This window comes from Coffea eugenioides, chromosome 8 (assembly GCF_003713205.1).
Source record: "Coffea eugenioides isolate CCC68of chromosome 8, Ceug_1.0, whole genome shotgun sequence".
In the NCBI taxonomy this organism is placed as follows: domain Eukaryota; kingdom Viridiplantae; phylum Streptophyta; class Magnoliopsida; order Gentianales; family Rubiaceae; genus Coffea; species Coffea eugenioides.
This window is the reverse complement of record NC_040042.1, coordinates 6,723,096-6,735,515: the sequence shown is the minus strand read 5'-3', so window position 1 is coordinate 6,735,515 and position 12,420 is coordinate 6,723,096. Positions and strand designations below refer to the sequence as shown.

At 32.8% G+C, this 12,420-nt stretch overlaps 2 protein-coding genes across 2 annotated transcripts; both read right to left on the bottom strand.

Moving 5' to 3' along the window:
- Positions 1–351: 351 nt before the first annotated feature.
- Positions 352–3,507, bottom strand: LOC113781196 (transmembrane protein 45A-like). Its single transcript, XM_027327074.1, has 2 exons — positions 2,655–3,507; positions 352–1,096 (listed from the first exon to the last, which is right to left on the bottom strand). Exons 1-2 carry the CDS (start codon positions 2,999–3,001, stop codon positions 619–621), a joined length of 825 nt encoding a protein of 274 aa, XP_027182875.1. The 5' UTR covers positions 3,002–3,507; the 3' UTR covers positions 352–618.
- A 1,786-nt stretch (positions 3,508–5,293) lies between these two features.
- LOC113781028 (cytosolic sulfotransferase 5-like) lies at positions 5,294–6,456 on the bottom strand. Its single transcript, XM_027326855.1, has one exon. It carries the CDS (start codon positions 6,433–6,435, stop codon positions 5,482–5,484), a length of 954 nt encoding a protein of 317 aa, XP_027182656.1. The 5' UTR covers positions 6,436–6,456; the 3' UTR covers positions 5,294–5,481.
- Positions 6,457–12,420: the final 5,964 nt, after the last annotated feature.

Here is a 12,420-nt window from a genome sequence, read left to right as displayed (position 1 = left end):
CCCTTTTTACAGTTTCAATGGGGTTTTGTTTTCGTCTTCTTATTTGCTTGTCATCCTAAAACACAGAAAACGCTTACACATGCTTTCAAAAATTGAGGTCCTAAATGCAAATACCTTCACAGGGTTTTGTTTTTCATGTACCTATTTGTTTTTCATCCTAACAAAACAGAAAAAGGCTTTGAAAAACCCCTTTGACTCATCTATAAATCTTAATTGTGAAAAGAGAACAGGATTTCACTTTCAATAAGGCAAAGCTTTATGAACCTTATTTGTCCCCTAACTGACTGAAATAAGAAAAATGATCAGTAAAAAAGGCCATGGGAAAAGAAATGTCACAGTATTTCTTTCACACATATGATAAGGATGTTCAAATCGCAGATAACAAATTGCTTCAACCTTTTTACACATTCTTGTAATTCATGAAAGTCAAGACTAATTCTATTTGTACCTACAGACACCTAGCTCTAAAGATCAGGACAGTTAAGGGTATATATGTGTGTATATATATACATACACACACACACACACACACACCCCTATCTCTATATGCCTTCCTTTGTAACAGAGTCCGCAAAAATGGAGTAGAATCCAAAATTGATTTACAGTTTGAATGCCATCTTATCCATCCTCAGGTGTTTGTGAACTCCTAAGATCAGTGTGACTATTTACTGAATGTGCAAAACAGTAAGCTCCTATGGTGGCAACCAGGACTCCAAGAACTTGAGAAAATAGCTGGAAATTAGCAAGCAGCTCGCCCCGGATCTCACTCTCCTTTGAACGGCATGCTATTTGGTCTGCCTTGAGCCAGCAGCCGTTTGGCATCATCGGACCATACAAAGTGAACGCCGTTTGGTAGAACCAGAGGCCTTGAAGAGTTATGACAATGCCATTAAACAAATCCACAGGGAAGCTAGTTGGCATTAGGGCTCCGGCGACCGTAGAGAAAATGCAGAGGCATATGAGGATAACGAGTATGAGGTGGTAATACCCCTCAAGGCCCTGATGGGTAGTTGAATGAAAGTAGAACAAGAAGTACTCGGCACAAAATGCACTGGAAGCAATCAAGCACAAAGCTCCATCTGGCAAGGGAAGATAGCTGAAGGAATAGACAACATATTAGCTATTTCAACATGAAAAAAGGAAAAAAAAAAAGACAGAAACTAGAAAAGAGATCTCAACATCTTAAAGACAAGCATTAGGTTGTAGGAGAGGATACTTGGTTTGTCAAATTCTTGGCCACAAAGACCATATTGCAAATATAAATGGACCTTCTTTACATACAAGTGGGATTTAGTACCAACAGGGATTACGTTGAGAATAACGGAAACATGTGTAACAATCATCAAAAACAGACACAGAGAGAGAGCCAGAGCAATACTTGGTCTACATTCTCGAGTAGGCATTCTAGGTTACAAACTGGAAAACAAAATTTCATGTTACTTTATAATGGAGAATAGAGTAGCAAAGAGTTCAGTCAACTCTTTGAAGTATTCTCAATTTGAATATCTTGTTGCCCATAAAGGAAAACAGATAAAAGACACATTGTGCATACATACATTCTATAAGTGAAGATATGCATACAACTTAGATGTGCTTTAGCAAATTAAAGCCCCAAGAAGTTATCAGAACACGCTTTGTATGTCACAATCTGAAACTCCATAACGTGGCTTCTTTAAATATATGAACCTATCAGATAAATGATTTGCTTTCCAAGAAAAATCAATAAGAACAAAAGGGACACCCTTAACACAAGGTATGTTCCACTGATTAGCTCCGAAAACTTTTTACTTCAAGCACATCTCCTTCATAACTTCCAAGATACAACCACAGAGAACACCCATGTCACTAATAAGTAACCCAATGCCTGAAATGCCATATGGTCCCACAAGAATATGAACTTTATATTCTCCTTAATGCATGTCGTAATCGGTTGAACATCTTTTCTATTTTACAATTATATAGCAACAAAGTCCAAAATTACAAACTCATCATCCTTAGCCTTCTGGATGAGTAAAAGATCCTTTTCTGTGTACAAGATGATTTCAACCAGATGGGTTAGGTTAAACAATAGCAGTGTCCTTTTAAAATAGTATATTGTAACTTCTATTCTAATTAAGTGTGTGTTAATCATTTGTAAGACTGACAATGTGAGTATTTAAACAATAATCACAAGTTAGCCTCCAGAAAACTAAAATTATTAATCAGCAAACTTCAAAAAATAAAGCAGCAATTACCATCCACACGAGTGTGGAAGAGAGCACATGCAAAAGCAAACATGGGTCAGGCTATAAGCTATTCAGTTTCATCTCCTTCAGCATGCTTCCTCTTGTTCACCACACAAAGCATATCATTCTGGAAAGTTTACTTTCCCCTACTTATCAGCCCCCAAAAAAGTTATCCTATTCAATGTCTTTTACAAATTCCTCATCTCTCAGAAGAAAAAATAACATATTACAAAAATTCAAATCCTAAGTTCTCCTTAAATTGGCTGATGAAAAGTCAATAATTCACCATGGCAGACCAAGAGTGAATTTGATCCAGGCACCCAGCAACAAAAAGAAAAGATGCCGACAAATGTAAATACTAAAACATGAAACACACGCTGATAAAAAATATGTGACTAAAGGCGGAGAATGCTGCAAAGAATGACTTACCTTGTCTTCTCAGAAAGCAATGCGATCAAGCCGAAGATGAAAAACATGAGAAGCATTCCACCATGCTCAAAATTATTCATGTGTCCGGGATTCAGCATTCCATTGACAAACCACTTAAGATGGGTAGAATAAAGCAGCTCTATACACATATCAATAAAAGATCCAATTGTTATAACATACAGCTCCAAATACTTGAGCTTCCCATCAAAACCGGGAATAGGATTCCATACCCTGACACGAAAAGATTTCGGATTCGATACGTATCGTTCTATAGAACACCATGTATGCCATATTCCAACAAGAAGAAATAACGTTCCTGGAAGAACATGACCAGGAAATGATCCCATCTTCCAAAAACACAACCAAATGATTAACGGTCTTTTCCTTTTAAATTTAAAAGAAGATTACCCTTTTCTAATAACTATTCTCACTCCTGGGAAAAGACTGCAAGTTCTCAAAAGCAAGAACGATGCTGTATCTGCTCTATTTCGTAACCGAAATTAACTTCCAAAATTGACCCCATGTTTATGAAGGTTTCAATATCTTCAGCATAATCTTTCCAAACCAGAATCAATCTCTTTCTGATCACCCCTGTCCTCTCCCTTCTTTTTCTATAAGAATCGTACTACTTTCCAATTATTCCCGCAGAATCAGAGACAGCTAATAACAACCCAAACGGGTCATCCCCATATCTTCTATTCTCAAAGACAGACAAAATAAACTGCAAAAGATTCTTCTTGATGCTATACTTCACTTATCTCTTTCCTTCTTGGAAACAACCAACTTCCTATTCCAACAAACAAGAGTTTCATTACTTCCATTAAGTACTTCTTGAAAAGAATTGCAGGGCTCAAATATAGCAGATTTTTTTTTATTTGCATATTTGAGAATCTACAACAAATAGTCAATAATGGGTTGTTATCAAACTTCTTCTAGTGCCGCTCTAAAAGTCAAAAGTCTCGATACTACCAATACAGTCACTAGTGGATGCTAAAGAACGAGAAAACAACCTCCACCCACCATTAAAAAAGTGGTCAAGATTAAGAAATAAACACAGCCCAGATCCATTTCCTTCATCAAAATTTGAAACAAATCATAAAAACACCAAAAACCCATCAAACTAAGTATAGACTAACAGACCCAAAAAAAATGGACAAAAAGGCGCTTTTTTTCGGGTTTAAATATTCTTTTAGGCCATTTTTACATGTAACCGTAGAAATAAAGAGAACGGGGACGATTTACTTACAGTAATAATATGATATTGACTATTTGCATGTCATGGATGTGGTGATGGTTGGATGATCATACAAAATCCAAGTCCGAAAAAGCAAGCGAAAAAAGTAGGCTTTTTTGGAGGGCCACCAGAGCCTTTTGCCAAAGAAGGTCCGAAGGGTAAATTTTTTTTTTTAATTTTGTTTTTTGTATGGGATAGGAGTTTTGATGAAAAAGAAGTGGAAGTCGGCGAAAAGATTGATGATGATGATAGGGATCGAAAATGGAAAAAAAGGTGAAAAAATGGCAGAATAAAAACTGGAAAAAAAAATGATGGCAACTATAAAAGCATGATTGGATCTTTGTGTGTCCGTCTCACACGTGCTCTTTCACGTGCACGTGGAACTGTGTGTGTTTATACGTGTTTGTATGTGAAGTTTTTGACAGCATTGAGGCTCGTTTGAAAGATGAGTTTTTTGGATTGTCTAGAACTTTATTATAGTTTATTGTAGAAATTTTTAAAATATATTTTTTTAAATATTTTGAAATGTATAATTTAAAAATTTTGAGAAGTTTTTGAAATTACTGTAACTAAAGTTTTTAAAAAACTTGTAACACACAAACGTGCAAACAAGTCCACCTGAATCGAGTAGCTTACCAGCAGGTTCATTCAAAGCTCAAGTTCAAATTGCGATGATCAAGTTCAAGCAGTTCAAAATACCTAACGAACTCCAAGCCTAATATGTAAAACTCGAAAACTCGACGATTGCAATTGATTTTCATATGTATATATATTTGTATAAAATGTCTAATTTATTTCTTGTTTAAAATTATATAAAATATAAATTTATATTTCTTAAACTCGATTAAATTCAATCTCGAGCAAAAAATTTTAAACTTGAATCGAGTTCGATTCGAGTCATTTGAATCAATTGCATCCCCTACTTTTGACCAAATGAGAATGTGTGTGTGTGCCCGTGTTTGAGTGTTTAGTACTCACTTTGGATGTGCTAGTATATGTACTTGTTCCGTTGATATGCACATACAAAAGGGATAATTTCAGAAACCTCCCTTCAGGTTTTTCATAACTAGAAACCAAAATTACTTAGCTCTTAAAATAACTAAAACATACTAAAAATTAATCAATAAAACACACTAAAAATATGCAAATTTAACACTTATCTCGACTAACTTAGAGCTAGAAATACAGCCCCAAATCTTATTTTCAGCGTGAAAATGCCCGTCAACAAGATACACAAACTATGGTACCGTTAGATTTTTAGTAGGCCAACAAATCAAAAGTACCTTTCTCATAATTGGGGGACAGAAAGTTTAGAAATCATTTATTTGAGGATCAAAGTGAGCACACTTTCTGAATTGCAGCTTTGAGATGGATGAAGACTCAATTTACTCAATAGAACGCTAGTACTTTTTAATATCAATAACAAGTATTAATTTTTGATGATATTTGTAATTTACAGTACAAGACATGTGATAACAACAACACACACATGTAAATTTGGAACAACACAACCATGCTTGGATTAAGGAATACCAATACCTAGAGACTCAATCCAGATCCAAACGAATGGGTTTTTGAATCTTTTACACAATCCTATAGACTCAATCCAGATCCGAAGAACTTTTGGGCAGTGATATGATCAATGCGTTCTTCCATCTCACCTGTCAAATAATTTTTCCAATCTCCAACGTTTCCTTTCCGAAAAAACATTTCATTTCTAACAGGCCAGGAGGTCCCGCTCTTGTTCACCTCCAAATTGCTCAAGTTATCAAAGCTACAAAGCCCCAAAACCTCATCAACAAAACCACATGTCTCTTCCTCGGGTGAAATCGGACACCCCATGAACTCAGCTAAAAGTTTCAGATGAAAACTTGGCTTTTCCTGCAGGGCTTCATACTTCAAAAACAGGACCTTTTCAGGCTTCTCCAAGCTTTCTCTCCAGTAGCTTAAAACATGATCCCAAACTGGTCCAGAAAGGCTCACTCCCTCACAAAACATGTCGAAAAACTCTTCGAGTGAAGCTTCAGCCCCTAACTTCTTAGAGAAATGCCAATATGAGACGAAAGTATCCTTAATATTTCTGCATAGGTAGACAATCTTGCAACCTGATTTCAGCACCGACTCGGGTAGTAGGGCAAGTGGACAGTGACTCGAATATGGTCTTCCCAATGGACAAGATAAGTCAGGGTTCATTTTTTCTGGTGAGAAAAAAAATTCCATGAATGGCATCAGAGAGTGAGGATTTTGCTTGAGCAAAGGATGGTTTTGGTTGATTGGATAAATCTTTCGGTTGGCTAAGGTGAACGTAAGGGCCTTCAGCCATGTGGTGCCTGATTTGGGAGTGCTAACTAGTAGGACATCAGTGTCTTGAGCTTGGAAGTTGTTTTGGCATGCAATGAGCCCCGGCAACAATTTAGTACTGAGCCAAAAGCCATTGTACTTGTACAGATAAGAAGAACCAAACCATCTCTCTTTGGGGAGGGTTGACAACAGGTTCTTGCAGTATTCTTGCATTAGTTCCTCTTGATTTTGATCTTTTGTGGACATATTGGCGCTCTTAGAATTTTAACGAATCTACTTGCTCCAAGTCTCATGTCCGTCGGTGCTTTTGTCGACTATTATTTAGCTTCACGGACTAGTGAACCATGAATGCTGCTCTTTCAACATCTATATTGGTAACTACATCTATATTACCACATGCGAAGCACGTTGCAATATTAGCTGTAATGCACAAAAACAGGGCTGTCTCCTACTGACTTCAAGAAAACTCACTTTAATAAACAACTCGACAATAAAAAATGGACAACTAATAAAACAAGCTCTCAGATGTACAAATCTGAGAGCAGGTCTCTGCCTTCTGCCTCAGCTCATGGCCTAGCTGACTCCAGCTATTGAGAATCTTTTGCAGAAAAAACCGAATATGCGGTTGTTGAAAAATGAAACAAGTAATACATGATAACAGAAAAATTTAGGAATCCATAAAAAATTAGGCCATCTAAAGTTCTAAACTGCGATGCATTCCTTTCACGAAAAAAAAGGATAAAATAAACTAAAAGGAGTGGAATGCTTTCTTTATGTGTTTATAAAGCATGATAACAATTATAATAATAGGGATGGCAATGCATAGGTTGAAGTCCGATATCCGTGGGTATTAGATGGTTAATTCGATTAGACAATCGATGGATTGTTCGTCACGCTTTGATATTGACAAAGAGTTACCAACAAGTAGCCTAATAGGGTTTGATAAGAGATCCTTAAAAACTCAATGTCCAATACCCAACACCTCGTATGTGTGTGTATATATATGTATGAATATGTATGTATGTACGTGTGTCTACATATATATAGATATATATGTTTGTGTGTATGTCTTCTTAGGTTCCAATTTACTAGTCCGATAACACGTTTCTTAATTTTATGACCTAGTAATATATAACTCTAACCCGATATAAGAATATTGATTTAATCTTTCATTAAATGTTGGATTTTTCCAATGCAAGTTTAAGAACTGTCATTTACAAATAAAAACCTCAATGTAATGTTTTTTTTTGGTTGCCTACCACGGTATCCAGGGCTCTGCCCTGACTAATCCGTTGGTCGACCCGGGTCGCACACCTGGCTGTGGTGGGTGAGTCTCCCAACAAGGGTAGCTGCATACGCCAGGTTTCGAACCCGAGACCTGCTTAAGCGGAACCAAGCTGCTTACCACTTGGCCCAACCCCAGTAATGTGCCACTTGGCCCAACCTCAATGTAATGTGCCAATTTTGTATGATGTATGTATTCATTTTAGTTTGATAAAATTTAATTTTTCTGTTTCGAAGTATTCGACATAGTGGGTAGATAAAACTTTTAGAATTACCTCATATAGGATTTGGTAAACTACTTAAATACTAAAATTTTAAATGCTCAATTATTTACTAATTTTAAAAACATTTATTTGTTGTGAATTTATACAAATACCAATAATTTAAATATAAAAATTACAATAGTTCTACATGTTCATTCATATTAATTTTAAAAAATTAATGTATATTAAAAGTTCAATTATTTACTAATTTTTAAAAATTTATTTACATACTTTTACTATAATATGATAGTATACATCAAATAATGCACCCCATTTAAAAAACTTGGTAGATATTCTTTTTTTTTATAAATATTCTTTTATATAATTTAAATTTTTATAATGATCATAAATTTAGAATTATATATTCATATTTAATTAAGTAGAAAAAGATCTAGCAGTCTATTTTCCTTTATCAATAAATATTCAGTTTTAAATAATATTGATAAATCTATCAGTGTAACAGTTAATTCTTTTTTTACACTAATTTAATTCAACATTAAGAGAAAAGATAATGAATAATTTGAATACTAATCAATGATATAGTAGTGAGAGGAAGTAATTTATGAAATATATAAGATTTCAATAATTGTGATTTAAAAGGTATTACTATACTTGTACGTAATAATTTGGTAGAAAGCCGATATCATTAAGATAAGATTAGTTATTTTTTAAAGCTATTTTAAAATTAAAGATAATTTTTAAACATATAATATAATCATTGTAATAATTTGATAGAAAGCAGATATCATTAAGATAATATTAGTTAAGATTACCTGTTTTTTAAAGTTATTTTAAAATTAGAGATAATTTTTAAACGATAAATATAATCCAAATAGGATTAGTATGGGTAAACCCAAATGAACCATAATCCATTAATTCTTTTCAATTAGTCATAACACATAGGAGTGAGAAACACTGTGATTAAAATAGTTATATATATAGATGCGGATTAAGATTTGGTAGAGATTTTTGAAGGTAACAGGCTGCCATCCCTATAGACTGGCTTCGAATCCTCTATCTCCAAAATAGTCTCTATCCTCTCTGTCCCTTATTTGTACAGCTGTCACGTGTCTCTAGCCTTTTGTTAACCCAAACTCAAATAAATCAATAATAATCGTTTACAAATTTACTCAAAATTAATTTAAAACAGATAATTCAAAATTTTTATTTTCTTTTTAACAAAAAGTCTTGTTAATTTGGGGTAAAAAATAAAGAAGAGTTTTAGTTGATTTCTATGTTTATGATCAACAAAACTCTTTTTTGTTAAAAAGAAAATAAAAAAAAGTTTTGAGTTATCTGTTTTAATTGATTTTAAGTAAACTTGTAAATCGATTATTATCGGTTTATTTGAGTTTGGGTTAACAAAAGGCTAGAGACACGTGGCAACTGTACAAATAAGGGACAGAGGGGACAAATGCTACTTTGGGGACAGAGGGGACAAATGCTACTTTGGGGACAGAGGATTCGAAGCCCTATAGACTACCCTTTTGCTCGTTGCCTTCCTTGAATCTCGTAAAACGAGTATAATTCACCCGAAAGTTATTGAAATCAATAACATGAAAAGAAGGGATTAACGATTTACACGTGAGGTTAATGTGGGGGTTTAAAAGATTATTTCAAGATGTGAAGGACAATTTTGGTCCTTTTTCCCCTATGTATATCCTGTCCAATTTTAATTTGTGTTTTATTCATAAAATCTTGTTGGAAATTTTTTACTCAAGATATATACCCTTTTAAGATGATTTCAAATAAAATAATTTGTTTCACAAATTTCAATCACCTTTTTATCTCACACATATCACATCACAAAAAGTACTACACAAATTATCTCAAATAAATCATCTAAATAAACTCTTGTCCAAACAAACCCAGTGTTTCTATAATTTGCAATGTGTGATTTGTTAGAAACTTCCGCATAATTGAGCCAAATGTATTTTTCCGAATGGTAATAGACGGCGTAACTGCAAAACCGAGTATTACTGATCTTAATCGCTTGGGTTCAGACTCTTAAATTTATTTATACTAGTATTTTGACCCGTGCTATGCACGGGGTTATATTTCAAATCAAAATAATATTTTATATATTTATATATTGTGGTACAAAAGAATAAATATATATATAGACTAAAAATTTTAAAGAAGTGTATGCTTAATATTTTGAAAAAAAAATTTAATCTATAATGATTTACATGATAAAAGAATTGTTAACGCATTTAAGGAGAGGGTTAAGTTGGGTGGTAAGGTGAGAAGAGTTTTCTAAAAAAAAAGTCAATTTATCAATATCCGACAAAACATATTATATTATACCCATATATCAAAACTTATAATATAAAAAAAAAACCAATTTATTTTCTTCCATTTTTAGAAAAAAAATCTTTCTCCTATCTTGTGCCCCTAAAATTGTTGACTGCATTTAGATTAGCATTTTTCATAAACTTTAATGAATATTTTTAAAAAAATTCTCCGTAATATGTGTTTTTAGAGTTCTTAAAATTATTAAAAATCACCATCATTTCCCTCTTCTCTTATACGCCAGTTAGTCATCAAATGCCTCATACGATTTTTATATCTTTTATCATGGTACCATCTTCTCTATTTTTATTTTTTTTTGTCATCTCTGTCATATCCCTGCAATCCCCTTTCTTCTTTTCTCCCTTCTCCGCTCATCCTTGTAACCCATATTTCTTCTTCAACCTTTCTTGCTACTTTTCAACATCTCACCATTTTCTTCCCTCGCTCCTCCCCCTATACCTAACCTCTAAATTCATATCCCTGCGACCCAATATATTTAACTTTACCTATCATAATGAAAATATAAAATTGAAAATTAATTACAATGGTTGCAATTATTAGTATTTAAAAATGGAAATGAAAAACTGATAATATCTACAATATATTTTCTTTTTATTTACCCTCCCATTAATAAATTTCAAACCAAATTCCTATATAAGCGGAGCCACTACTTTTTTTAAATTAGAAAGGCATGGGAGCCACTTCTTACTTAAGAAAATGTTATTTGCACTCAATTTTTTATTATTTTGCAATTCCACCATTTGTTTTATCATATAGTCTAATTAATGAAAATTATATGATCAAAATGATTATTGAAGTGTGAATAACAAAAATGAAGTGTAAATAATCTTACTTATTTAAATTAATAAGAAAGCATAAAAGGATGTTATATTTGTTATCTCTTCTTATGGTTTAATAGAAATTTTAATTGTTGTAGAATTATAAATAACGCAAGGCAATCGGAAACGTGATGGGTTGAAGTTCAAATAGGATAACATGCACATTAACCAACAATTTCAAATGTGAAGAGTAGATGTGGAAGTTGAGAGAAATATATTTTATAAATTAAATTAAATGTGAAATGCTAGAAAAATGGAATTGGTAGTGGGAAGATGCATGGAGGTTTGTTGTTAAAAATCCCTTCTCAAATTCATATAGATATAGATATCACTTAGTTTTTCTAAAATTTTTAAAATCTTACTTACTTCCCCTATTAGCTTGACAAGGCCAAAATGTCCCTATCAATGGTTCAAATTGACAACATTGTCCTTGCACTCTTAATAACTATTTAACCAAAAGGCAAAACAAAAAGAGAATTTTTAAACCAAAAAGTATAGATTAAAAAAAAAAAACCAGATCGCTATCCAATATTGGTCTATATTTCTCTCTGTTGAGATGGTAAATGGAATAGCAAAAGATGTGGATAATTTAAATTTAGTCAAAGTCAACCAGTTAAAAGGATTTTGATAGCTAATTAAGACCTTGAAAATTTTTGGTGGGACAGTTACAAGGAAGTCAAGAAATTTTTTAGGAAATATGTTTTAATACATATGTAATTTAAGTTGTCCTAAAAATTAAAATAATCTCTTCATATGTGTAATTTGTAATATACATCCTACTTATAGAAAAAAAAATTTATAAATAAGTCAAAATTTAAAAAATTATTCAAAAAATGATCGAATGACTAAATATATATCTAGGAATATAGTATGCTTTCCAAAACATCACTGGTTATACTAGGTAATAGTTGTTGTATACCTAAAAAATTACTCATTATTGCATTTATAACCACTAATGTTTTCATCTTTTTTTTTAAGCTTATTTTATTTTTTATTGTTGTTGTAAGCATCATATGTAGGAGCACATAAGGGTGGTATTGGAATAAAAATTTTCTCCTTCTTGCATTTCCTCTAAAGGGAGCTAAAGTGTTACAAAAAATCTCATTCTAAAGGAGGTATGTGAGATTTTGAAAATTTAAAGGGTGCTAAGTGATATTGTGAGAAACATCAAGGGAGGTATCTAAAATTATCCCCATACAAAAATATATAGTGATAACAAGCACAATACACAATAAGTTTTGATGTATTGCATCAATAATTAGAAAGTAAAATTAAATGCTGTCTAATGTTGAACTCAAAGTTCGATATTGAGAGAGAAAATCCATTCTCACGAGTTGTTGTTGTGTTACCTATGTAGATTATCTACTTTTTGATGCATTTAAATTGTTACTTTTTCTCTTTAAAATGAAATATCCATATCTATTAAAGTTGCCTCAGGCAAACTTTAATAGATAAAAAGATGACAATGTGGGTTAAGGATTTAAAATAGATTATTCTCGAGTTCATGAGCTCCAAGTTCATGTTTGCCTTAATTATCTATACTATATAAAGTC